Genomic DNA, 27,450 nt, shown 5'->3' with positions numbered 1-27,450 from the left:
GGCCTCCCTGTCCATCACCGACTCCCGGAGTTCACTCAAACTCACGCCCATCAAGTCAGTGATGCCATCCAGCCATCTCATCCTCTGTCGTCCCCTTCTCCTCCTGCCCCCAATCCCTCCCAGCATCAGGGTCTTCTCCAATGAGTCAACTCTTCGCATGAGGTGGCCAAAGTACTGGAGTTTCAGCTTTAGCATCAGTACTTCCACTGAACACCCAGGGCTGATCTCCTTTAGGATGGACTGGTTGGATCTCCTTGCAGTCCAAGGGACTCTCAAGAGTCTTCTCCAACACTACAGTTCAAAAGCATCAATTCATCGGCGTTCACCTTTCTTCACAGTCCAACTCTCACATCCATACATGACCACTGGAAAAACCATAGCCTTGACTAGACAGACCTTTGTTGGCAAAGTAATGTCTCTGCTTTTGAATATGCTATCTAGGTTGGTCATAACTTTCCTTCCAAGGAGTAAGCGTCTTTTAATTTCATGGCTGCAGTCACCATCTGCGGTGATTTTGGAGCCCCAAAAAATAAAAGTCTGACACTGTTTCCACTGTTTCCCCATCTATTTCCCATGAAGTGATGGGACCAGATGCCATGATCTTCGTTTTCTGAATGTTGAGCTTTAAGCCAACTTTTTCACTCTCCTCTTTCACTTTCATCAAGAGGCTTTTTGGTACCTCTTCGAGTCAGACACGACTGAATCGACTTATCAGCAGCAGCAGCACTTTCTGCCATAAGGGTGGTGTCATCTGCTTATCCCCTGATTAGCAACTGTTTGAATCTGCCCTTTGGAATGCAGGTAAGGTCAAGGAGGCTGAAGAAAGCCTATTTCCTACAAACAAGAAGTAGGGGTCAGGGAGAGGCTTTGTACCAGGGAGGACCCCAGGGGGTCCCGCCCTGTCTCAGCCCTAGGATAAGCAGCAAAGGGGGAGGACAGGGACTGCACCCTGATCTGAGTCACAGGACAGGGAACCAACCCTACACTTTCAGATCCCCTAGGACAGGAACTCCTTTCAGCGCCCGATTTGGAAAAGAGAAGGGCGGGGGCCCCCGCGGTACCGTCGAGCCGGTTGGATGAGGCTTTCTTTGGGACCTTGTTGCTGCATTCCCATCCACCCCACCCTGACGCGGCATATTTGAGAATGGAGGCTACCGGGTACACCCAGGATTGTGCTGGGAGGGTCGAGGGACCCTCCCGGTCACGGGAAACAAGCTGGGGTGAGTGTCGCAGCCTGTGGGGTGACTAGCAGGAAATGGCATGCGAAGCGCATCATTTCGACTTTTTTTTTTTTAATGCATCCCCCCATTTCGACTTTTGACGCTTACTCATTCTCCGAATGACCGCCGCAAGGGGGAGGGGGTCGGGGAGAGAAAAACCTTGTGAAATGGAAGAAAAGAGACGTGAGAAACTAAAGCCTCAGGCGGCGTGGGAGGGGTGGGGGGAAAGAATGACCGGAGTTGTAGTGAAACCGGCAGCTACGGCGAGCCGGGAAGCCGCTGGAAAGGGAAGAGGCTGGGCTTAAAGAACCTGCTGCGGGTTGTAGACAAAGGCGGCTTGGGAGGCAGAGGCCGGGGCGGGATCCGTCGCTACTATCACCCTGGGGAGAGAGCCAGCGGCTGGACTCCCGCGTGGAAACCCGGGAAATTCACCAGCCCTCCCTTCAGGGCAGGAATGCCCGGAGTATGCACCAAGCTAAGAACCCAGAGGGAAAAAGTAAGTTTGGGAGAGGACTTAACCGATCTTGACGGTCTTTGAACCCTCAACTCCTCTTGGAGGCATGCCTTCACCGATGCGTTCCCTCTTCATCATTTCTGTCTCTTGTGTCATCGTTTTCATCGTGTTTTGTGTGTTCAACTTTGGGGGAGAGCAAGGCTTCCAGAGGCTAAATAACTCAGACACTTGGGTGCTGACTCAGGTTTGCACATCCCTTATCAAAGACAAAACACCGTTACTTTGGAGAAACAAACTCATGATGTATGAGAAGTCTTCCTGCGAGGCGTACCTGACCCAAAGCCACTACATCACGGCACCCTTATCAAAGGAAGAAGCCGAGTTTCGTTTGGCATATATCATGGTCATCCATCACAACTTCGACACCTTTGCGAGGCTCTTCAGGGCTATTTACATGCCTCAGAATGTCTACTGTGTTCATGTGGATGAGAAAGCGACAGTTGAATTTAAAGACTCAGTGGAGCAGTTACTGAGCTGCTTCCCAAATGCTTTTCTGGCTTCCAAGATGGAGCCCGTGGTCTATGGTGGGATTTCCAGGCTCCAGGCTGACCTGAACTGCATGAAAGATCTTGCAGCCTCGGAGGTTCCCTGGAAATACGCCCTCAACACCTGTGGGCAAGATTTCCCCCTGAAAACCAACAGGGAGATCGTTCAGTATCTGAAGGGATTTAAAGGGAAAAACATCACCCCCGGGGTGCTGCCCCCAGCTCACGCAGTTGGGCGGACTAAGTATGTCCACCGGGAGCACCTGGGCAAAGAGCTTTCCTATGTGATAAGAACCACAGCCTTGAAGCCGCCTCCTCCCCACAATCTCACCATCTACTTTGGCTCTGCCTATGTGGCCCTGTCCAGAGAGTTTACCAACTTTGTTCTCCACGACCCACGGGCCCTTGACTTGCTCCAGTGGTCCAAAGACACCTTCAGTCCGGATGAACATTTCTGGGTGACGCTCAATAGGATTCCAGGTATGTGGGATTCCCTACTTCACGTGAAGGCGACATTCTGTACTTGAAAGGGCTTTTTGAGAGCCTGCACCTTTTTGATTAGGAGATAAAAGCTGAAGTATGTGGTTTTCACCTGAATTCTTTCTAAACCCTGAAAGAATTGATGTTCTTTAGGTGACAATTCAGTAGTCTAACCAAGCCAAACATTGGTGGTATTGATCTGCAGTTGGTCTTGTTCTCTTGCATTTAGCATCTTATTAAATCTTTACCGAAGTCAGGATGAATTGCACCCCATCCCCGCTGGTGATTTTCTTCTCCCCAGATTTGTCAGACTTGCTGTAACCCCAGGGCCATTGGCTTGGCCACTCCCCTGCCCATTCGTAGATTCCCCCTTATCAGCCAGATGTCATCAACTCTGAGAAGCTGAACTGATCATCCCTCTCTTTTCCTTCAGAGATTTTTATCATCTTCTGGAATTATTAAATCTACTTTTTTGAATGCGTTTGTTTTTGGCCTTCTTCGCATTAGCTCCATGAAGCAGGTCATTTTCTATTTTGTTACCTGCTGTATCCTCTATGCAAAGAACACACGGTAAATGCTCAATAAAAAAATGAATGAATGAATGGCAAAGCATGAGGCTTTACTGCGGTGCCACAGCTGTCTCCCTAAGACCCAGTGGGCAGAGAAATATTTGGACTCATGCATGTACCACATCATTTTAAAAATATATTTATTTCTAACTTCAGATAAATAATGAGATTCCAGGAGAAGCTTTTTCCTTTCTCATCAGAGCAGTTCTACCTGTGCTAATGGACCAGACCATTGATTTTTAAAACTAAATAAAACATGATAGGATTTCTTCTGAAGGAAACAGCATGCTTTGCACTCACTGAAAAATACAAAATGGATCTCTGATGAACTTGACAGCATTATTATAGCTAGAGAAAAGCAATCATTGTTCTGGTTTTTGGGGGGCTGCCAAGTTGGAAACGCTGGTAGATGCTCTTAGGCTGCAGGGCAGGGCCTGCTGGGCGATAAACATGCCAGCATTCTCTGGAAAACGCCGTGTTTGGTCTCTGAGTCCCAGGGTGACTGGCTGGGGAACAGGGCTCGCTCCCATCAGTGCACACTCCGTGTCCGGACCTCCCACTTCCAGGGCCTCCCTCTTCCAGGGCCTCCGCCTTGTCACCTTTTACATGTTGTTTCCATCTTGAGTGGGGAACATTAGGTACTGAGAGGCTGGTTTTCATATTTAAATATTTATTCCCTTTGTGTTTTCACTATCCCCTTGAGATTTATAATGGTTTGATTCTAGCCACGTGGTTCCGGAGATATCATGCTGAGATGAAGGCAGCTGTAACTTCACAAAAGCCTAACTTGTAGGAAAAACATGGGTTTGGGTTAGTGTTAAATGTCTGTGTTTGCTTAGCAGAAGGATGGTTAGTCTTACCAATGTCAAATCAACTTAAGAAAATCAAGGAAAAAATAATCTTTCACCGCCCTTCTCCCGCCTCCTTTTTTTCCCCTTAGTCCCCCTCTCCTTTCCAGCCCTGGTGAAATGAAGGCAGGAGGCTGAGAATGATATACCTCGACAGGCTCGGGATACAAGACCATTTTTGCTGTAGATTCGTGGGGTAGCTCCCTGCCTTCTGCCCTCTCTTGGTGACTGGATGGTAGTGGTGGTGGTTTAGCCACTAAGCCGTGTCTAACTCTTGTGACTCCGTGGACTGTAGCCTGCCAGGCTCTTCTGTCCAAGGGATTTTCCACAAAAGTCATATCTTGGAACCTCCTATCTCCCCAGCTACAAAATAAAAGACCCAATAGGCAAGACCTTTTTTTTTGTTCCTATATATGCCTTTTTTTTTTTTGCAGAGGGCACAATACTCAGAACCACATAAACACATAGCAGGGAGCTGTTGAGAACTTGTAGAAAGGCCGAGATACTGGTGAGTCTAGACTCCCTCAGTCTTGCTGCCCCTTAGCCTTGGCAAGTGCACGTCATCACCCCTGCAGGAAACTGGAGGTGAGAGCTTCACTATGAGGACCCTCAGTGATCTGATTCTTCAAGGGATGCCTTTCAGAATAATGTGCCACTTCCCAGGGGCTTGCTGCCTTCCTCTCTTCCATTCCGGGTGGTATCCTGGTTCAGGGAGCCGGCAGGAGGATATCCTGCCCATAGGTGGGCCCTTCCCGAATCACAGGTGCCAAAGAAAGTAAGCCGTCACGTGCTCTGGCCCAAGTGCTGGACGCCCCCTTCTTCAAAGGCGATGCCAGTGCTCCAGTCGCTCCAGTGGTTTTCCACTTGAGCGTTCTCTGTGATTTAGGATAGAGTGCGGGAGCCTGGTTCTTAATTATCAGGCACCCTTTGACCATATCAGCTCTTCCCTTCTCCATGTCAGTTTCAAAGGGAAAAGTCCTTTGATAAACAGCATAAACATCCTTCTCCAAGTTCAGATGGTGCTTTTCCTTGCCTCCCTCAAAGTTCCCTTCTGTCTGTCCTAAACACCCTAAAAGATCTTTTTTTAGGTAGCTATTTATTTACCTCCTTGGCTGTGCCAGGTCTTAGTGGCGACCCTTGGGATCTTTAGTTGTGGCTTTCGAACTCTTACTTGTGGCAGGTTGGCTCTAGTTCCCTGACCAGGGATCGAACCTGGGCGCCCTGCATTGAAAGTGAAGAACAGTCTTAGCCACCGGACCACCAGGGAAGTCCCGCTAAATATCCTAAAGTGTTTGTGTTAGAAAGACCCTGCATAGGCATATTGTGCTCCCTGAAACACCTAAAAAGGACTAAGACCATGAACATCACTAGGATCCTGTTCCTGAATGGTATCAGAAGACTAAAGGAGAACAGTTTAAGATGAGTGACTCTGTGAAAGTATATTCATTGAGGTAGGACTGAGTTGCATATCCTCACACTGCTTTTTTTTTTTTTCATGTTGTCTTTCTATTGAGACAATGAATTCCTTCTTGGTTTCCAACACTTAGGTTTTCTCCAACTGTGTTAGAATGGGAAATGGTGCTGGCCAGGCCAGAGAGAGTCCCAGGGGAGCCTGGTCTCACATCCTTCTTTGGGGGAGGCCAGCAAGAGTGGCTCTCATTCCATCCTGTGGGGCTGTGTACAGATGGATTATCTAGATTTCTACCTTCTGGCCACATTCTCAAAGGAAACCCTTCAGGAGCACGCATTTCTCTGACTCATGCTGTAGAGCGAGGGGTTTAGGGTGAGCCTGAGGCTCTAACCTGTGCCCCCGGTATGAATTCTGGTTCATGCTGATGTTTCCCAACTTCTCCAGTCTTTGTTATCACTGCCGTCACCTGAAGAAAAGCTTTTTCTGGTTATTCTGGGTATTCCTTAGCATTATCTTTGGTTTGTCTGCCCCAGGGCGGAGTGCCAGAGACCTTTGAGACGTTTTAAGTCTTATGTGGTTGTTGAGTATCTGCAGAAGCCACTGCTGGTCACAGTCCCTTCCACAAGAAGCTCAGTTGTCTTGCCCCACCTTACAGTGGATCTAACAAAAACCTAAAACTAGACTTCCCTAGCGCCCAGGGACGGGGGAGCCTGGTGGGCTGCCATCTATGGGGTCGCACAGAGTCGGACACGACTGAAGCAACTTAGCAGCAGCAGCAGCAGCAGCGGTCCAGTGGCTAAGACCCAGCCTTACGGTGCAGGGGCCATGGGTTCGATCCCTGGTCTGGAAATGAAGATCCTGTGCACCACAGCTAAGGAACCTGCGTGTCGCAGCCAAAACAAAACAAAACAAAACAAAACAGGCTTAGAATAGTTTAAGAGAAAAAGAAAAGGCAGAACTGCTCCATGCTTTGGCTTCAGCTCCTTTTCCACCCCCTCCCTGTTCTTTTGGATTTTTGCTCATCATTCCTCTGACCTTTCTCATGCCATGAGGCTTTTCTTCCATTAGAATGTTTTCATTTGCCTTTTCCTCTTTCCATTTTGTATACTTTTTTTTTTTTTTTGAGCCCCTTTGTCAAATAGATTACCTCAACCTCAGAAATGACCACATTTCCTCATTTTTCAGTCCTAAAAATGGCGTGTTTCTTACTTTGATTTATTTTGCTTTTTTGACTTTGAGTTTTATTTATATGTGGACTTTCTTTGGGTGTGTGTTTTGACTCTTTGAAGTGCATGTGACAGAAATGTAACTCAAAGTTGCTTAAACAAACACAGCAGGACTTACCGGATCACGTCAATAGAACTGAGGTGTCCAAGGAGGGCCTCCAAGTAAAGCTAGACCAAGGCTTGGACAGTGTATTTAGGACTCATACACCAGAGACCTCTCTGTAAGGTGACCAGTTGTCCCTGTGTGCCCAAGTCTGAGGGAGCATCTTGGGCATGGGACTTTCTATGCTAAAGCCAGGAAAGTCCCAGTTTGGTCTGAGATGGTCACTCTGTCTCTGAGTTGATGTTTTTCAGTTTTTCCATCCCCACATGGTGTCAGAGAGACTCTAAAGTAGCCCCAAGTGTTTGTTTCTCACAGCTGGCCCCCCTGGGAGAAAAGAAAGGTTTTTATTCCTGACAGTCCCAGCAGCAGCTCGGGGAGTCATCAGAGTAGCCGTGTAGCATAGATGTTGAGGCTGGACCCGGGAGCCAGACCAACTGCTCTGCCATTTACAAGGCAGGTAACTGGACAAGTTACCTAAATGTGGACGCCTCAGTTCCCCCATCTGTAAAATGGAGGAAATAATGATATTTATGTCAGATCTGTGAGGCTTCAATGAGTTTGGCCAGTGCCCAGCACATATTTTGACTGTTCATTTTTTTTATTGTTGTTACTGTTATTATTATCATATTCTTCACCTGTAATATAGATATTCATTCAGTAAATTTATTTTATTGAAATATAGTTGGTTTACAATGTTGTATTAGTTTCAGGTATATAGCAAAGTGATTCACTTATACATTGCTAAGTCACTTCAGTCGTGTCCAACTCTGTGCGACCCCAGAGACGGCAGCCCACCAGGCTCCCCCGTCCCTGGGATTCTCCAGGCAAGAACAATGGAGTGGGGTGCCATTGTCTTCTCTGTCACTTATACATACATACATATATATATATATATATCCCTTTCAGATTACTTTCCCTTAAAAGTTATTACAAAATATCGAGTAGAGTTTACTGTGCTATACAGCAGATCCTTATGGATTCTCTATCTTTTCAGATGTTTATTTGTTTATTTGGTTGCCCCAGGCCGTAGTTGCGGCGCATGGGATCTTTAGTTGTGGCATTCAGAATCTAGTTTCCTGACCAGAGATCAAACCCTGGCCCCCTGCATGGGTGCACGGAATCTTAGCCACTGGACCAGCAGAGGAGTCCTGGTTATCTATTTTATGCATTGGAGAAGGAAATGGCAACCCACTCCAGTGTTCTTGCCTGGAGAATCCCAGGGATGGAGGAGCCTGGTGGGCTGCCGTCCCTGGGGTCGCACAGAGCCGGACACGACGGAAGCGACTTAGCAGCAGCAGCAGCAGCGTGTCTGTGGGCTTCCTTGGTGGCTCAGATGGGAAAGAATTTGCCTGCAATGCAGGAGACCCAGATTCAATCCCTGGGTTGGGAAGATCCCCTGGAAAAGGGAATGGCAACAACCCACTCCAGTATTCTTGCCCGGAGAATCCCATGGAGAGAGGAGCCTGGCGGGCTACACCCATGAGGTAGCAAAGAGTCGAACAAGACTGAGCGAAGACTGGAGGGGAGTGTGTCTATGTTAGTTGCAAACTCATAATTTATCCCTCTCCCCACCGTACTGAGCACTTGGACACTGTGCTGAGTCTGAATGTAATAGTGAGTAAGTATATTCTAGGCTTCCCTGGTGGCTCAGATGGTAAAGAATCTCTCTGCAATGCAGAAAACCTGGGTTCTATCCCTGGGTCAGGAAGATTCCCAGGAGAAGGGACTCCTACCCTTCTTCCTACCCACTCCAGTGTTCTTGCCTGGAGAATCCCACGGACAGAGGAGCCTGGTGGGCTGTAGGCCATGGGGTCACAAGAGTCGGACACGACTGAGCGACTATCGCCTTTACTTTCAAGTATATAATAGTGAGTAACAGATAAGGCCCCTCCTTTCATGGAATATTCTAGAAGTAGGAGACAGACAATAAAAAGTAGACTGATAAGATAATCAGAGACTCCAAGCGCGATGAAGGAAATGAGCAGGCCGACCCAGGAAGGGACCAACCTCTTGGAGAAAGCAGACGTGAACTGCAGCCCCAAAGTGAGGAGGGCCGTGGGAACGAGTAGGGGGTTCCCGGTAGGGGGGTGAGGGCTTGCAGAGACCCCGAGGTGAGCACGGGTTCCACATGTCCAGGAGCCAGAAAAGCAGCCAGTGTGGCTGGGCCCGAAGGACCGAGGGTGAGAGCTGGACCCAGCTTGACGTGGGCGAGGCCCTAGCGTGAAGGTCACGGGGGAAACTTGACCTGGCAGCGCCCATTCATAGGGTTATTGGCAGCGGAGGCAGGGGCTTGGGTCCTGCCAGGGACCAAGTGAACGGTCCATGAGTGGGGTCTGGCTGTCGGCCCCCTTTCCAAGTCCAGTGCCATCACCCCCTCTCTGCTTATCTCTCTCCGACGATAGTCTAACTTCCTTTCCTAACAACTTCCCCTGATGCCGTTCTCAGCCTGCTTTAATCCATCCTCCAGAGATGGAATGACCTTGATAAAAGCACATCGGTCCTGTGACCATGTCTCTCTCCTTAGATGCTAGGCATGGATCCCCGTTACCGAAGCATGACACCGCAGCCCTTCTGCTGGAAGGGGGCTCATTGCCGGGTGGCCCCCTTGACCTTCGAAGGGCTCAGCTTCCCTGCCTTGACTCTTGCCGGTCCCCTCCACCAGGAGGCGCTAGAAGGCTCTGCCTCCCTCTCCCTCCTCTGATTGGCCTGTGCTTTTCTTCAAAGACTCAGCTTAGAGTCACATTCTCTAGAGAGCCTTTCCTGATGCTCGCTCCGATGGACTCCATCCCCCTGTATCCCATGTACTGTGAGTTTTGCGGTGCTGCGTCTGTGTTCCGAGAGGCCCTGGGAGACTGACCTGCGAGGGAAGAACCGGCATCTGCCAATTTCTTTTTTCCTTATTCCCTGTACAATGACTGGCAAACGAGCAATGGAGTCCCGGCTCCTCAGAGCCACTTAACTTCGCAAACTCAACTAGATTCTCTCTCTCTGTCTCTCTCACACACACACATGTGCACACACACAGTGTATGTAAGTTTAAATGGTCATCCCTCCCCTGCCCACCATTCCACACAATGAGTCTAGGGTCCACAGGTGGATTCTGCTTATTCTCGCGAGGGGGTCTTGGTTTTCGGGGCTCACCAACCTTAAAGAGACAGTGTGATCTCATGACTCGGCTCCTCAGCTAAAGCCAAGCTGTCCATCTGGTGCTCGTAAGAAGTCACTCTCTGGACCCAGATTCAACGGAGAATGTGCCATGCTGGAATTATGGAGAGACTGTGGCTTCTTCCCAGGGCCTTCCTCCAGAGGAATTCTGACTGCACGCTGTCTTCCCCGTACCTGTCGACTTTGAAGCCCAGCCTATCTGTGGTATGAGTGCCTTCTCTAAATGTTTGTTGAGTTTATTTATTGGCTAGGAATTGGCAAGGTCAGGGCCCAAATTCAAATCATCCTACTTCTAATTTAGGGTTCTGGCTCCAATCCTCAGTGCATCATATATAATCGCTCTTTTCGAAAAGTTGTTCTTACTCCTAAAAGGCAGACAGAGAGATACAAGTGCCACGAAGAAATGATTGTCTGAAGCCAGCAGTCTTTGGACAATACTTTGTCACACAGAACTTTGAGCGATGGCTTCCACCTTAGGAAAAAGTTGCCATGTGTGTTAGAAGGCATTGCTTTTATAATCCCTCTTTGGAAACGTATTTAAGTGGATTCCATTCTTTTCATATTCTTGGTCACTGACTACTGAACTGAGACTTGGATAATAGTTGATTGAGAGCCACTCAACTCTCAGTTGAAATGTAGTCTCAGTGAAATGTAGAACTGGGGAGAGTTTAGGTCTCAGTAAACATCCCTCGAGAGTCTTTACCAGGTTTGCTTTTTGGCTCTTGCTGTTCCATCTTCCTTGGTGACCTCCTCGGCCTCCAAGCTCAACCCCATTCTGTCCTGATGAATCACAAGTCTCCACTGTGTTCCCCAGGCCCTGTCTGCGTTCCTCCCAGGCCTTTGGGTATCTGTTCCCGAGGTGCCCACTGGCCCTTGCTCACACCTCCCCATTTTGTTGCCTACTTCTCACAGCCCCCTTCCTGAGAATCCCAGGCACCGCCATCCTCCAAGTCCGCTGACGTCTCTTCCAGCCCCCAGCCCTAATCAGCACATTCCATGTGCTCTGCGTGTGCCCAGTAAGCATCACCATTGTGGGCCCATCATTACTGCTCTGACTCCAGCCTGTGGTGCCCACCTCTCGAGATAATCTTTAGACCCATCAATGTGGTGTCTCTGGCGCACAAGTCTCCCTCTTCAAGTCATTCTAACACTCCTGACATATTTTTCTTCGAAGAATAACTTCTCAATTCCAGAAGCCTCAGTGACATTCAACAACAGCTTCCTGAATTATTCAATCCAATCCTCTCAACATAGGACGTTGGATGTTGGACGTTTGCAAAGCCCTGTGGAACGCCACATCAATGTCACTGATTAATTAATTCCCAAGACGGCCTTCCCTGAAAGGGACACTCCAGAAAAACCATGCTCTGTGTTTCTGCCTTTGCTACTTTTCTTCCTCTTTCCTTGAGTCATCCTCTTTGATTTCTCCTGTTTACATCATGGCCTGAATATGTCTACATTCAAGGCCTTGTCACATGGGAAATGTTCATTGATTTTTGGTCTCAATTTTGTAAACCTCTGTTGTAACTCCTTTATGTCATTCTATCATCTTCTTTGCCCTATAACTGTGAACATGGGTATCATATTGCCCTGACAACTACTATCTCTTTGGGGTCTTTTATATTTTTGGCAGCTCAACATAGGGAGCATCCAGTGGAATAAGAATAAATATTTACTGAATTGAATCAAATGGAAATAACGTTTTATATGCTCATCAACACTGCTGCCAACTCAGCTTCAAATCAGCCACCCTCTCTGTCACCACACACACACACACAACACACACACAGAGTCTAGATCCCTTTGCCAGATCTTACTGGGTCAGCTTCAGACCACATCTTCTAGCACATTCAGGTTTTCTGGGAATTTTCCTGAAGTCCTTCTTCCCCTGGTCAACAGCAACAGGCCTGTTCTCCCTCTCTCTGTTTTTCCAAAGCAGCCGGTTCGTCTTGGGAAGGCTGCTCAACGCCAAGTTCTTCCTGGGGGCACCAGTTCAAGCCAGACTGTGCTCCAATCCACGGTCCGCTATCTGTGAACTTAACCAGTGGCCACCTAAGTCTGCACCAAAGAAATACAAAGAGCAGACTAATAGCAGAAAACCCTACTTTAAAGACCAGATCTGGGTTTGTAAAGGGCTGTTGCTTTGGGCAACAGCCCTGTACAAAGAAAATGACCCTGCTAAGATTTTTAGGGATTTTTTTCCCCCCTGGATCTTAGAGTGAACAAATCTGCAGTCTTAGAAAGCAATATGCAAAGCAGCAGTTATAGGGAATTTCATGTGTGGCATGGAGTGGTTAAAAACAAAAACCAGAAAACAAAAACAAAAACAAAAACAAAAACCAGGGATTTCCCTGGTGGTCCAGTGGCTAAGACTCTGCACTCCCAATTCAGGGGACCTGGGTTCAATCCCTGGTCAGGGAACTAGATCCTACATGCCATCTAAGACTGGATGTAGCCAAATACATAAATAAATATTAAAAAAAAAAAAAAAACCAAACCTACACACCAGCAGTTATATTATTTTTCTAACCAACCATTTCTCCTTTTCTTTCATATGCATTACATTTATTTTCATCACTACATCATTATTGATTGTTTGACTTTAATCTGTTTAGATCAAGAATGATATGAAAGAATGCTGATTGAACTTAAGGTAAAGAAAGCAAACATTCTGAGCCTTTTTTTTTTTTTTTTGAGATGAACATGGATCATACCATTTAATGCAGACCCAAGGCCTTGCATTTTTTGGAGGTAGGGATTACTTCCATTACAGATTCTTTTCATGTAGATCATAAAAATACAATGCATTGTGATGATCCCAATTCAAAAATTACATGCTGCAGTTTATATTAACACTGACAGCTCCTCATAGACAAAAAGAAAATTAAATTTTCTTGGCCTAACTAACCAGTTCTTAATGTGATTTCTCAATGCCTGTCTTTCATGGTCTCACCTGAACAGTATGTGACATTCTTTTTGACCTGCTTTAGACAAAGCCATGAGTAGAAGGTTTTTTCCAAATGTTGTGCTAAGTCACTTCAGTTGTGTCTGAGTTTTTGTGACCCTATGGACTGTAGCCTGCCAGACTCCTCTGTCCATGGGATTTCCCAAGCAAGAATACTGGAGTAGTATTCCTCCTCCAGGGGATCTTCCCAACCCAGGAACTGAACCTGAGTCTCCTGTGTCCCTTACATTGTCAGGCAGATTCTTCACCACTAGCGCCACCTGGGGACGGGCTCAGATGGTTGTGGCACACGGGCTTAGTCGCTCCTAGGCATATGGAATCTTCTGGGACCCTGCATTGGCAGGCCGATTCTTAGCCACTGTACCTCCAGGGAAGTCCTAAGTGTATTCTTACTGGTTCGCTCTTACTCTGCATCACTCTGTGCTCGAGCCACAGTGGCCTGAGGATACGTGTGGGAGGTCACATAGTTTTTCTGCCCTGTAGTTTGCAAACTTTTGATGGTCTGCTTGCGCCTCTCACCCAGACCAATGATTTCAACATTTCCTCTCCCTCCATCAGTTCAGTTCAGTCGCTCAGTTGTGTCCGACTCTGCGACCCCAGGGACTGCAGCACACCTGGCTTCCCTGCCCATCACCACCTCCCGGAGCTTGCTCAAACTCATGTCCATCGAGTCGGTGATGCCATCCAACTGTCTCATCCTCTGTCATCCCCTTCTCCTGCCTTCAGTCTTTCCCACCATCAGGGTCTTTTCCAATAAGTTGGCTCTTTGCATCAGGTGGCCAAAGTATTGGAGCTTCAGCTTCAGCGTCAGTCCTTCCAAGGAATATTCAGGACTGATCTTTAGGATGGACTAGTTTGATCTCCCTCCATACTGATCAGCTGTTGAACATTCTCTGTTTGATATATCATTCAGCAGTGAGGGCTTAGGACTGATGATATCTAGGATAGCAAAGACATTTTTGTTTGCCCAGGACTTTCTCACTTTTAGCACTAAAAAAAAAAAAAAAAAAAAAAAAAAATCCCTTGTGCTGGGAAATTCCTTAGTCCTGGGCAAACTGGACAGTTGGTTATCCTAAGTACTGCCCTTAAACATTCCCTCTCGTCTTTCCAATGCCCAAGGCATCTTGGGACTGAGAATTAGTGCCCTAGATATTTATGTTCCACTGATCATTTACTCGGTGGGGGCGGGGGGAAGAAAGGTAACCAAAACTACTCCATTACATAGGTTACAATACATTTAAGACACACTGAAGGGTAGTAACCCAAACTACACCATCAGCCCTGAGATCCCTAACCAAAGGAGACCAGGGCTGAGCCTACCCTACTTATAACAATTTTCCCTGTTTTTGAGGAGAAAAAATCGAGTTCAAGGATATCCTTTAAAAGGATGGATTGCTAAATAGAAAATTTGAATGGAAAACCGTTTTAGGGCTTCCCTGGTGTCTCAGTAGTAAAGAATCCACCTGCCAGTGCAGGAGACACGGGTTTGATCCCTGATCAGGGAAGATCCCACACGCTGCGGATCAACTAAGCCTTGTGTGCCACGGCTACTGAGCCTTTGCTCTAGAGCCCGGGAGCCACAGCTACTGAAGCCTGCACACCCTGGAGCCGGTGCTCTGCAGCCAGAGAAGCCATCGCAATGAGAAGCCTGCACACTGCAATTGGAGACTAGACCCCGCGTGCCGCAGCTAGAGAAAGCCCAAGCAGCAGTGAAGACCCGGCACAGCCAAAAATAAATAAATGCATAAAATTATATTTAAAAAAAGAAAACCACTTTAACCAGTGGGAGAACCAAGGGTGAGGATTTTCTTCTATTGAATTCAGACACAGGACATATCCTGAAGGCAAATTTTATCCAGCTTTCATTTCTAGGAAAGTAAAAGAAACATCTGCTTGTGGGGATTCAGCCAAGCCACTCTGGCCCGACCAGCAGTCTAAACTCAAGTAAGCGACAGGTTCTGTGGGAAAGAGGCTAGTTCGATAGTGGGTTCAATGAACTGAAAGCGAGGCAAGAATTTAATAGGGCTATTAAAGCTAGAAGTTGGAGGAAGCCACTGGCTACCCCTATTTTAAGACGGTTTTGTTTTCATTTATTCGAAAATGTTTAGAAGAAAGAGAGTGTCTTCAAGATACAGATTGTTGGTAGCAGCTGAATGATAAGATATTATCTCTTAGTAGAAATATCTCCTTGCAACTTCAACATTCAAAAATATGGGAGTGGAGGAGTTTGGTGGATGAGAAGGGTACCAGAAGTATGTCCAGATTTGAACAGAGGCAAAGTCTTCTCATGAATTTTTTTTCTCAGAGCAGACACTTAGAAACAGAGAAAAGTTGCATAGAAAGACAAATAGTCACCAATTCTGTCCCTTGAGATTTAGTGGAATTGAGCCAAAGATCAAATACGTGTGAGTTTGGTTTTTGCTTTTGTTTTGGCTTGGAAAACTGGAATTAAATCTAGGCAACTAACCACAAGAGAGAAAGAAATTGGCTGCCCCAAAGAGGCTGCCAGAGAAGTAGAAAAAAAAGTAATGTGATCTTAGAAGAATAAGGGTAAGCTGGAGTGATGTTATGTGGAATAGTATAGAAAAATACAGGAGCCTTCCAAGCCGGATTGACTTTCATAGACTTCCTATGATTCCTTTTTGAATATTCGGCATCAAAGGTACAGTGATCCCAAGAAACTCTCTGAGGGTCATATTGCAAACAGCTGAACCAGATTTAAACCCTGCTCCAAAGCCTGGGTCTTCATCAGCATGCTGTGTCACAACATTTTACAGGGTGCACCAGCCCGCTCGGTCTCTAAGTAGAGGCTGCAACTATACTTCAAGAGGCTGCAACTGGGGGACTTCCCTGGTGGCCCAAGGGCTAAGACTGTGAGCTTCCAACGCAAGGGGCCTGGGTTCAATCCCTGGTCAGGGAACTAGATCCTTCATGCCATGACTAACACCCAGTGCAGCCAAATAAATTAAGAAAAAAGAGAGGAAGAGGGTCTGCAATTGGGAATAAAGAGCAGTTCCCTCAGTGTGGGATACAGGAGAGGGCTGCAGAGGCTGGCTCTGCCTATGATAACCACAGCCTTTATGGCGCCCCCCTGTCCTTTGGGGTCTTTTAGGGCTTCCCAGGTGGTGCTAGTGGTAAAGGATCCGCCTGCCAATGCTGGAGACATGGGTTCGATGCCTGGTGGGGAAGAAATGCTGGAAGAGGAAATGGCAACCCACTCCACTATTCTTGCCTGGAGAATCCCCATGGGCCGAGGAGCCTGGCAGGCTATAGTTCATGGAGTGGTAAAGAGTTGGACATGACTGAGCGACTAAGCAAAGATGAAGAATCGCTCGTCAAGCCCTGCAGCTCTGCCTCATGAGAGGTATCGGAAGGTGGATGGACACTTCAGGCTCTGTGTGAACCACGTTTGGCAACAGAGAGAGATGCTAGAAGATTTGTTGAGTACACCTTCTGTGCAAGGTATCACTCTAAGCTCTTTTTGTGTACTAAGCTGTTAAGATCTCTTTGGAACGCTGTGAGGTCAGTGTTCCTAGTATCTCCGTTTTATAGAAGAAAGGAGACAGGCACGTAGGCCCAGTGTACTTTTAACCCTGATGGGGCGTGTTGGGCATTCAGGCAGGTACAAGAATGACCAACAGTATCCTTTTTCCTCATTTCGCATTTCTTCATCTGGAAAGTAATTATGAAGACTCTGATATTACAAAATACAGGCCTGGAGGAACTTGATTATGATCTGGAAAAGAAATGAGCCAAGAACATACAACCTGTGGGCTAAATCTGACCTATTTTTATACTGACTACAAGCTAAGAATGATTTTGTATTTTTAAAGGATTGTAAAATAAATTTTAAAAACCTATTTTATGACTTGAAAATAATATGAGATGGAGGTATCAGTGTCCATGGATAAAGTTTTGGCAGGACACAGACACATGCTGTTGTGGCTGCTTTCAGAACACAGTCTAGGGTTGACTGGTTGCCTCAGAAGCCAAACAACTCACAAGCCTAAAATGCTTACTATCTGGCCCTTCACAGAAAAAGTACTGACTTCTGCTATAGAAGCCTGTGACAGACAAGTTTTGGCAGATTTGTGAGTTTCCTGGGTAATTTAGAACCTGCCCTTTTGTGTGCAAAATGGTTAAACTAAAAAAAAAAAAAAACACCCTAATTTGAATAAGCATATTTCAGAAATGCCTTTTTAAATAGACTATGCAAAATATATGTACACGAATATATTGATGTATTTCTATTTCACTAAATGTTAGTCCTCTGCTTGTTTTCAACCCCAAACTGCTACGTTCGTTGGCCTGCACACTTTTCAAGCCTTTTCATTAACTGATTTGATAATTTTATTTATTTTTAAACATTTATTTATTTATTTGGCTGCACTGGGTCTTCGTTGTGGCCCCAGAGATCTTGGTTGCATCAAGCAGATCTTTATGGCACACAGATTCTCTCGGTGCTTCATGCAGGCTCAGTAGCCGTGGTAGCTGTGGTACTCGGGCTTAGCTGCCCTGCAGCATGTGGGATCTTAGTTCCCCAACCAGGAATCAAACCCACATCCCCTGCATTGCAAGCCAGAGTCTTAACCACTGAACCACTAGGGAATTCCCTTATTTGATCATTTTAAATACTGTACAAATGCCAGTCATTCTTTAATCGAATGATCTTGAAATGTTTGTGGAGTTTTTCTTTCTTTTTAAATTGAAATTCAGTTTTGCAATATTGCGTTAATATCAAGTGTACACCAATGTGACTCAGTTATATATGTGTCATATATGTATTCATAATTTTATTTTTCAGGTTGTTTTCCATTATAGGTTATTACAAGGCATTGAATATAGTTCCCTGTGCTACACAGTACATCCTTGCTGTTTATCTGTTTTATATATAGCAGTGTGTACCTATTAATCCTTACTTATCTCTCTCCTTTCCCCTTTGGTAACCGTAAGTTTGTTTGCTATGTCCATGAGTCCGTTTCTGTTTTGTATATAGATTCACTGTATTAATTTTTAGATCCACAGGTAAATGATATGTTTGCCTTCCTTACTTCACTTAGTATGATATTCTCCAAGTCTACTCATGGTGCTGCAAATGGTCGTATTTTGCCCTTTTTCATGGCTGAGTAATATTCCATTGTATTCCTAAACCAGTCATCTGTTGATGGCTATTCAGGTTGCTTCTGTTCCTTCACTATTGTAAGTAGTGCTGCCATGAACATTGGGGTGTGTGTATCTTTTTCGTATTTGTCTTCATTTTTTCTGGATATATGCTCAGGAGTGGGGTTACTGGGTCATATGGTACCTCTATTTGTAGTTTTTTATGGAAACTTTTGGAGTTTTTCTTGAACCTACTTCACGCTGAGTCTCTCGCCTATTGCTGACCAAAGGATGCCCAGTCTAACTGTTCTACATCCCTCTTCTAATTTGTGACTTCTTACCTGTTTAGTTCTAAGAAAGTGTGTTAGGACTGTGTCTAAACTAAGAGAGAATAAACTAAGCCTCAAGAGAGATTCAAATACATGAGCTCTGATGCTTCAGCCAAAGGTGAAAGATGGCATTGTGGGGGCTGATGCAGTCTTCAGGTGCTTGTGTGTCCTTTCACTTGGGTCTTAAAAATTTGTTAATTACTTGATAACATTTAAAGAGTTTGGATTTTTTTAAATATAAAATTCAGATTTCTCCCTCCTCTTAAAACATTTGCAGAGCTGGCAGCATTGGCCCCATGACCCTACATGTTACTCACTGCTGGCTGTGAAGGTGGCTCTTATTCAGTCTCAAAGTCGTTTCCAACCCTTTGCAACACCACGGAATGCAGCACGCTAGCCTTCCCTGTCCTTCAGTATCTCCTGGAGTTTGCTCAAATTCACATCCGTTGAGTCAATGACTATGCCATCCAATCATCCTCTGCTGCCCCCTTCTCCTCTTGCCCTCAATCTTTCCCAGCATCAGTATCTTTTCCAATAAGTTGGCTCATCACATCAGATGGCCAAAGTACTAGAGCTTCAGCTTCAGCATCAGTCCTTCCAGTGAATATTCAGGACTGATTTCCTTTAGGATTGATCTCCTTGCTGTCCAGGGGACTCTCAAGGGTCTTCTCCAGAACAGTTCGAAAGCTGTAGGTGGGGCAAGAACTAACGATTCTACCACTGTCCCCACCTTCTTTCAGCCTCCCCGACACCACGGCCAAGCGTTAGCTGCCGCTCAGGAATTCACTAGCCCTGTTTTTCTTGCCCTTCACCAGCTTTACCTACTTTTTTTTTTTTTTAACTTTTTTCACTTACCTGTCTGTACACATTCAGGTGTATGAATCCAGCCTTGATGTTTGATCTTTATTTTGGTTGCCAGGAGACCTGTTCAGGTTTACTTTCTGGGTTTCGATGTGGTTGGAGTGTTTGAGGTTGTCAGAATGACACAGCTCAAGCCTTGGGTGGGAAGCAGGATGGTGTGACCTTGGTGGACGTGAGAGCGCCCAACAACAACAACAAAAAAAAACATTGCCTTGACGCAGTAGCCAGTACTTGTGCTGAAAAAGAGCAGGAGAGCTGTAAGGACTTGAGAACAGATCAGGCCCAGGCTGTGATCCTGCCCGAGCAAGAAGGCATTCATGTTTTACCTCTGAGAGCCCAGCTGGGGTGGACACACAGCTCAAATGAGGTTAACGAGAACTGAAGCTGTCGGGGGAAGCACACCGACTGAAACCGCCCACCCTGGCCAGGCACCATCGCAATTATTTGCATGAGTTATTTTACAACAGGAGGTCTTGGTAAGGAGCACGGAACTAACATGCCACTGCCCTCCCGAAGAGTTCAGGAAGGATCAAAAGGAGACGTCATGTGTCCTAACACCTCCCAGAATCCTTCTCGCTGGCGTCCATCTTGGCTGAGCAATGTGTGCGCCACCGGGAAGGACCCTGAGTCAGAATGATTGGCCAAAAACAACCCAGAAACTAATGCCATCACCATAAAACCCAAGACTGTGAGCCACGTGGCAGAGCAGTTGTCCTGTGCCCCCTTCCCCTGGTGCTCTCCACCCAGGCACCCCTTCCCAACAAAGTCTCTTCCTTTGTTCAGCACATGTGTCTCCTCAGACAATACATCTCCAAGTGTTAGACAAGAGCCCACTCTCGGGCCCTGAAGGGCTCCCCTTCTTGCAACAGAGCCCTGCCTAGCCTTTTTTGTTTTGATGTTTGAGCAGATCTCACTGTGTCATCAGTGGCTATCTCCTTGTGCTTGCTGTCTCCTTGATTGTGACCATAAACATATCCTGCGGGCAGAGAGAGGCAGGGAGTGATACAGAATGTCCACCTGACAACAGTTTTCAATATGTTAAGCCAACCAGAGGGAAGAGAACAGATATCCTGTCCTGGTTGCACGTTATTAGCTTAGCCTGTCCAATTACTTGCTGGAAGAAAATGCCTGTTCAGTTGCCTCAGATACCAGGCAAACAAACCTCCTGCTGGGCCAACCATTACAAAAGGCACCGCACTCTAATCTCTGGCTGTTCCTCTGCTGCTCCTGCTGCTAAGTTGCTTCAGTTGTGTCCAACTCTGTGCGACCCTATGGACAGCAGCCCACCAGGCTCCTCTGTCCACAGGATTCTCCAGGCAAGATTACTGAAGTGGGTTGCCATTTCCTTCTCCGGCTTTTCCTCTAACTCCTTGTAAAGAAGGACAGACTGTAGAACGGGGTTTTGGATCCTATTATTTTGAACTGTTAGTCACATTGCACCCCCTTCTCATCTGCAAACTGCTTTGATAAATCATGATTAAAGATTTGTTGAGTTTGTTTTGGCTTGGCATGGACCAGAGCTCCATGTTGTAGGATGGAGGATCAAGGCAAAGAGAGGGGGAAAACCAACTGAACCTACAGTTGTTCCCGGTGAATTTCTTGCCTCACCCAGAAAGAATTCAAAGATGAAGTGATAGGTAAAAAGTGGACTTATTTAGAGATAAATACACCATAGGCAGAGTGTCAGTTCAGTTCAGTTCAGTCGCTCAGTCGTGTCCGACTCTTTGCGACCCCATGAACTGCAGCACACCAGGCCTCCCTGTCCATCACCAACTCCCGGAGTCCACTCAGACTCCCGTCCATCCAGTCAGTGATGCCATCCAGCCATCTCATCCTCGGTCGTCCCCTTCTCCTCCTGCCCCCAATCCCTCCCAGCATCAGAGTCTTTTCCAATGAGTCAACTCTTCGCATGATGTGGCCAAAGTATTGGAGCTTCAGCTTTAGCATCATTCCTTCCAAAGAAATCCCAGGGCTGATCTCCTTCAGAATGGACTGGTTGGATCTCCTTGCAGTCTAAGGGACTCTCAAGAGTCTTCTTCAACACCACAGTTCAAAAGCATCAATTCTTTGGCGCTCAGTTTTCTTCATAGTCCAACTCTCACATCCATACATGACCACTGGAAAAACCATAGCCTTGACTAGACAGACCTTTGTTGGCAAAGTGATGTCTCTGCTTTTTAATGTGCTATCTAGGTTGGGCATAACTTTCCTTCTAAGGAGTAAGCGTCTTTTAATTTCATGGCTGCAGTCACCATCTGCAGTGATTTTGGAGCCCCGAAAAATAAAGTCTGACACTGTTTCCACTGTTTCCCCATCTATTTCCCATGAAGTGATGGGACCAGATGCCATGATCTTCGTTTTCTGAATGTTGAGCTTTAAGCCAACTTTTTCACTCTCCTCTTTCACTTTCATCAAGAGGCTTTTGAGTTCCTCTTCACTTTCTGCCATAAGGGTGGTATCATCTGCATATCTGAGGTTATTGATATTTCTCCCAGCAATCTTGATTCCAGCTTGTGCTTCTTCCAGCCCAGCATTTCTCATGATGTACTCTGCATATAAGTTAAATAAACAGGGTGACAATATACAGCCTTGACGTACCCCTTTTCCTATTTTGAACCAGTCTGTTTATTCCATGTCCAGCTCTAACTGTTGCTTCTTGACCTGCATATAGGTTTCTCAAGAGGCAGGTCAGGTGGTCTGGTATTCCCATCTCTTTCAGAATTTTCCACAGTTTATTGTGATCCATACAGTCAAAGGCTTTGGCATAGTCAATAAAGCAGAAATAGATGTTTTTCTGGAACTCTCTTGCTTTTTCAGTGATCCAGCGGATGTTGGCAATTTGATCTCTGGTTCCTCTGCCTTTTCTAAAACCAGCTTGAACATCTGGAAGTTCACAGTTCACGTATTGCTGAAGCCTGGCTTGGAGAATTTTGAGCATTAGTTTACTAGCGTGTGAGATGAGTGCAATTGTGCGGTAGTTTGAGCATTCTTTGGCATTGCCTTTCTTTGGGATTGGAATGAAAACTGACCTTTTCCAGTCCTGTGGCCACTGCTGAGTTTTCCAAATTTGCTGGCATATTGAGTGCAGCACTTTCACAGCATCATCTTTTAGGTTTGAAATAGCTCAGCCTACCCTTAGTCCTGCCATTATTCTTTGAAGAAAAGGGTGTGTCTCTAACAAGAAGTAAGAATGAAGGAATATCAAGACGTGAAAGCAGACCATTCAGTACTTTCCTTCTTACACCTACAGTTCTACTGTCCCCAGTCTCAGGGTAAAGGGAGATTTCAGTGGGGAAAGAAAATAGTGAAAAACATGTAACCTTCACTTTTTGGAGTGGCAATAAGTCAAACCATTTGAAAGCTCTACGAAGGTAAATGTTTTTCATTTCCATTACTGAGAACAGAAGTCCAAATATCAGTTCCTTAACAGGGTCAGAAATGTTGACTATTTTTCAAAAAGCAAACAAAAGCAACAAGACTTGCTAATGCTTATTGAACATAAACAAACAGATACATAAACCCTAGATGAGAGCTATCTCACTCACTGTTCTTAAGAACCCTGTGAAATAGGAAGTACTGTTATTTCCATGTGGAAAACAAAGAACCTGATGCTTAGAGAGGTTAAGTGTAACTCCACCCTGCTCATACAGCCGGTCACTGAACAGCTGGGATTTGACAATGATTAGACTGGCTTTGCCTTTTAGGCCAGGGAGCTGCAGAATTAAGACTTTGGATTCTATCCAGCTGCATAACTTTGGGAAAAATATTTTTGTTAGCCTTAATCTCCTGGTCTGTAAAATATAGAATTGTGTTGGGTGATCTTTAAGATTCCTGCCAGCTTTTTGGGTCTCTCTCCAAGTCAATATGCATCAAGTTGACTGAAAAAAAATGGCACAACCTAAAAGTTGAGAATTATGTGTTTGTTTTTTTTTTTTTAAAGAACACTAATTTATTTACGTATTTATTTATTTGGCTATGTTGGTTCTCAGTTGCAGCACTCAGGTTCCAGAGCAGGGGGGTTTCAGTAGTTGAGGCTAGTGGGCTCAGTTGCTTCAACCAGGAGGGATCTTAGCTCCCCGACCAGGGATAGAAGCTGAGCAAGTCCCTTGCACTGCAAAGCGGATTCTTAACCTCTGGACCAGCGGGAAGTCCTGAGACTTCTTTTATTGGGTAGACATTCTGAGGACTTCAAGCCTGGCATTGCTCTGAAGAGATAAAGGAGGAGCCAGGATACATAGAAGTTTTTTTTATCACAAAGACCAGGAAGTAGGCACCTCAAAAGATGACTGTTAATGAAAGAAAACCAGACATCTCAGGTTAATGAATTTAGCACTTTTCTGTTTCTAGAAAGATGCAAGAGTCCGGGCTCAGTGAAATCACCCTTTGATATGCCCGTCAGCTCTCCATGACCAGTATCCGGTACTTTGTCATCCCCAGCCTCCTGACTGCAGCGACTGATGGTGGCTTGATGGCAGGCATCCTGTGTTTCCATCCTGAGTCCCCTCAGGACTCACCCCCGTGTGTGGGGAAAGGGGGGTGGGCGGCGGCTGTCATTTGATGGCGGAAACATCCTTTGTTGACTGAGACGGCAGGTGACATTTTTCATTCTCAGTCACATCCAGGCCACCGTTGCCATTCATCAGTCCAGCAAACCATAGGCAGCTGAGGGGTGGGGTGGGAGTGGAGGGGGACGGGTAGAGCACGGGATTGCAGACGTGTCTTCCTAACAGAAGCAGCTGCTCAGCTCCCATGTCATGCCGAGACAGCCAAGATTGTTGAGTGACTGCAGAAGGGAGGTGGGAGCAGGGCCGCTTTCAGCTCCCGTGGCTGCCAGAGTTAATCTCTTAGTTGGCTCAGTAACTTTCCCCCAGGAGCATCCTTACCACCTGCCTTGAACGCACTCCACGTCTGCTGAGTGCTGGAGGCACCTGGCTCAGGTGAGCTATGAGGAGGCATCTGTCATGTGACCAGACCTGCTGAGCTGCTGTCCCTGGCTTCCCTGAACTGCACTGAAGGAGACTTCCAGAAATTTGCCTCAGTCCCGAAGCCTTTGTTCTCTCTTCAGAGTAAGGAAGTAGGAGAGGGGCTGGGTGGAGAGGCGACTCTTCCGAGCTCTCTAAAGTGACCTGCAGCCTGAGGAAGTCAGGCTGTTAAAGAGACCTAGTGGCTACCACACGTGCTAGATAATACTGTGTCAACAGCTCCAGTTATCTAAAGCTCTGTGTGAAATGGGAACCAGCCTTTGCTCTCTGGGAACAAGCTATCACCTTTCTCCCAGGCAGGCGGAACTAAAGTGCGTTTCATTTATGCCTCCACACCGACTCTTGAATATCAAGTCACTCCTCGCTTCCTTCTGACCTCATCCTCTGCCCTTGAAAGTGTAATTCATTTTTTCCTCTACCCATGGGCATACATATGCTACGTAACATCATCAGAAACTGATTTAATTCAGGGAACACCATCAGATTCTTTTTTTCCTCCAGTAATCTTCTACTTAGGCATGTTGCAAGGGGTTTTTTTCTTATCTATGTCTGTCTTATATGCCCAGAGGTAGAGATAACACTGAAATGAAATAAAGTGGCAGAGACCAAGAAAGAGAAATAAACCCGAGGAGGAGAAGTCCACAGGCAGCAGTTTAGCAGCTTGGCGGGGCGAGCCAGAAAAAGGAGAACCACTTGAAAAGGAAGGGGAAAGTGTGAGAAGGGAGGTCAGGCCACATAGAGTGCATGGAGGAGGGTGGAGTGAAGCCCAGGAAACAGCCCAGGTGAAGGGAGCTGGCACTCCAGACTGAATGCAGTTTCCTAAGATCCACTGGCGTCGTGTATGCAAATGAGAAGGGCTTCCCGGAGCTGCCCTGAGCCAGGCGCCTTCTGCCAGCAGCCAGGTGGCACCACGGAGGCCAGAAGCCCAGGGCGCTTTAAGAAGCATCTCTGGCCATTGCCAGGAGAGGATGGACAGCACCCAGAAGCAGAGAGTAAATGAGGATTAAAGGACCCGGCAGAAGGAAGCCAGCCCGCTTGAGAAGCTATTGAAATTCCAAGATTGGCAAAAGAAGTCAGTTCCACCTCTTCACTCTTGTTTCAGGAACCGATTGTTTCTCAGTCTTTCGAGAGAGATTTCTTCCCCAGGGAAGTGAAAATAATGAACTTCTGGAAGTATTGGTTTTTTACTTTCATGGGAGTCAGTGTGGTTATTTTTATGATCTTTTACAGTGGTCAGTTAAGCCAACCGAGAAGTCACAGGAATAGTTCCGTTGAAAGGGACTTGGAGATACATGCCTGTAAGAATGCCTTAGATGAGAAGTCAATCTTTTTGTGGGAAAAGACATTGATGTCCCCCATGGGAAGTGTCCCGTGCAAGGACTACCTGATCCAGAATCATTATATCACAAGGCCTTTGTCGAAAGAAGAAGCCGAGTTCCCTCTGGCATATGTCATGGTCATCCATAAGGACTTTAATACTTTTGAAAGACTCTTCAGGGCCGTCTACATGCCCCAGAACGTCTACTGCGTTCACGTGGATGAGAAAGCCACAGTTCACTTTAAGAAGTCTGTATGGCAGCTGCTGAGTTGCTTCAAGAATGCTTTTCTTGCTTCAAAGATGGAGCCTGTGGTCTACGCAGGAATTTCCAGGCTCCAGGCTGACCTGAACTGCCTGGAAGACCTTTTAGCTTCTGAAGTTCCATGGAAATACTCCATCAACACCTGTGGGCAAGATTTCCCCCTGAAAACCAACAGGGAGATCGTTCAGCATCTCAAAGGATTTAAAGGGAAAAACATCACCCCCGGGGTGCTGCCTCCTGACCATGCAGTAAAGCGGACTCGATATGTCTACCGGGAGCACTTGGGCAGAGGTGGCTCTTTTATGAAAAATACCGGTATTTTGAAAACCTCACCTCCCCACCGGTTGACCATCTACTTTGGCACTGCCTACGTGGCCCTCACCAGAGAGTTTGTGAAGTTTGTCTTCCAAGACCGAAGGGCCATTGATCTGCTCCAGTGGTCCAAAGATACCTATTCTCCCGATGAACATTTCTGGGTGACTCTTAATAGGATCCCAGGTGGGTATGAACTTCCATTCCTGTTTGTTTTTTTTTTTTTTTTCACTTATCCATAGATTGAGTTTGCTAACATTCAGCTCTTCTTTGAAATTATTTGGGAAAAATAAATAAATGCCTGGAAAGCGATTAGTCAGCTTGCTTTTTAGTGGCAGCTCTACTGTCTTATTCGGAGAAGGCAATGGCACCCCATTCCAGTACTCTTGCCTGGAAAATCTCATGGAGGGAGGAGCCTGGTGGGCTGCAGTCCATGGGGTCGCTAAGAGTCGGACACGACTGAAGCAACTTAGCAGCAGCAGCAGCTAGTGTCTTATGGGCCTCCCTGGTGGCTAAAATGGTGAAGAAATGTGCCCACCGTGCAGGAGACTCGGGTTTGATCACTGCCTCGGGAAGATCCCCTAAAGGGAAGGAATGGCAACCCACTCGAATATTCTTATCTGGAGACTCCCATGGACAGAGGAGCCTGGCGGGCTAAAGTCCCTGGGGTCCCAAAGAGTCAGACACGACTGAGTGACACACACACACACACTACCACCTTATAACTGTGCTATACAGTGATCTAAGAAATATGCCAATTTCCTGGAGCGCTGGCAAAACTGCCTTTGAAGGTGTATCACACAGTTCCTCACCTTGAGCTCAGTCTTTTGAATGAATGCCTTTCATAGTCCTTGATAAGAACAGTTGTGACATCATGAGACTGGCTTTGAATAAGCATCCTATGAATTGAAATCAGTGGTGTTTCTCTTAGAGGCTGCTGCACAGTATTATACTGATGCTCAAAGTTCATGGGGCTGTTCCATCTTTGGAGGTTTACAAATTATCACTCTGGCTTGAACATCTCTAGTCTCAGACCTGACCAGGTGTCCAGGTCTCAACTCACTTGGTTCAGTAAATCTAGTCTGATATTTTATTTCCTGGGAGAGTGAGTCACAGTGAGTTGAAACATGCGGAGAGACATTCTGGCTGGAGCTGACCCCAGGTCACTTGTCAATTGTTAAGTCCCATTTTCTTATTAGAAATTGCCCTTTGCAGTCTCTTGTTGTGATATACTGTGAAGTCTTTCCCACTGTTCATGATAATTTGGGGCTAAGGTATTTGAGGCATGGAGGCGGGAAAC

General features: G+C 46.3%; 3 protein-coding genes across 6 annotated transcripts in view; all 3 read left to right on the top strand.

The window, feature by feature from the left end:
• Positions 1 to 25,567, top strand: part of LOC113882208 (N-acetyllactosaminide beta-1,6-N-acetylglucosaminyl-transferase-like) — a 57,909-nt gene extending 32,342 nt beyond the window's left edge. Inside the window, exon 2 of the mRNA XM_027525419.1 lies at positions 25,489 to 25,567. Coding sequence (XP_027381220.1) covers positions 25,489 to 25,499 — 11 coding nt within the window. The 3' untranslated portion in view covers positions 25,500 to 25,567. The remainder of the gene's footprint in view (positions 1 to 25,488) is intronic.
• The window catches only part of LOC113882206 (N-acetyllactosaminide beta-1,6-N-acetylglucosaminyl-transferase-like), a 119,489-nt gene that overhangs the window by 56,012 nt on the left and 36,027 nt on the right, over positions 1 to 27,450 (top strand). The window contains exon 1 of one of the 3 annotated variants that reach the window (XM_027525414.1): positions 24,038 to 26,336. The exons of the other annotated variants lie outside the window; for them this stretch is intronic. Coding sequence (XP_027381215.1) covers positions 25,418 to 26,336 — 919 coding nt within the window. The 5' untranslated portion in view covers positions 24,038 to 25,417. Of the gene's footprint in view, positions 1 to 24,037; positions 26,337 to 27,450 lie in introns of those variants that run through there. 3 annotated transcript variants of the gene reach the window in all.
• Positions 828 to 25,514, top strand: LOC113882207 (N-acetyllactosaminide beta-1,6-N-acetylglucosaminyl-transferase-like). 2 transcript variants are annotated; one of them, XM_027525418.1, is made up of 2 exons: positions 1,458 to 2,699; positions 25,489 to 25,514. In XM_027525418.1, the coding sequence occupies exons 1-2, from the start codon at positions 1,781 to 1,783 to the stop codon at positions 25,497 to 25,499; spliced, it is 930 nt and encodes a 309-aa protein (XP_027381219.1). In that variant the 5' UTR covers positions 1,458 to 1,780; the 3' UTR covers positions 25,500 to 25,514. The 2 variants fall into 2 exon arrangements, with proteins under 2 accessions (XP_027381218.1, XP_027381219.1); XM_027525417.1 differs by lacking the exon at positions 25,489 to 25,514 and having other exon boundaries at positions 828 to 3,301.

The sequence above is a fragment of the Bos indicus x Bos taurus genome, chromosome 23, assembly GCF_003369695.1.
Source record: "Bos indicus x Bos taurus breed Angus x Brahman F1 hybrid chromosome 23, Bos_hybrid_MaternalHap_v2.0, whole genome shotgun sequence".
Lineage (NCBI taxonomy): Eukaryota > Metazoa > Chordata > Mammalia > Artiodactyla > Bovidae > Bos > Bos indicus x Bos taurus.
The sequence above is the reverse complement of the archived record's forward strand: the minus strand, read 5'-3'. Positions and strand labels throughout refer to the sequence as shown.

What these genes read in the sequence shown, in the direction of transcription:
- LOC113882207 (XM_027525417.1), top strand. Translation starts at nt 1,781, where the DNA reads ATGCCTTCACCGATGCGTTCCCTCTTCATCATTTCTGTCTCTTGTGTC.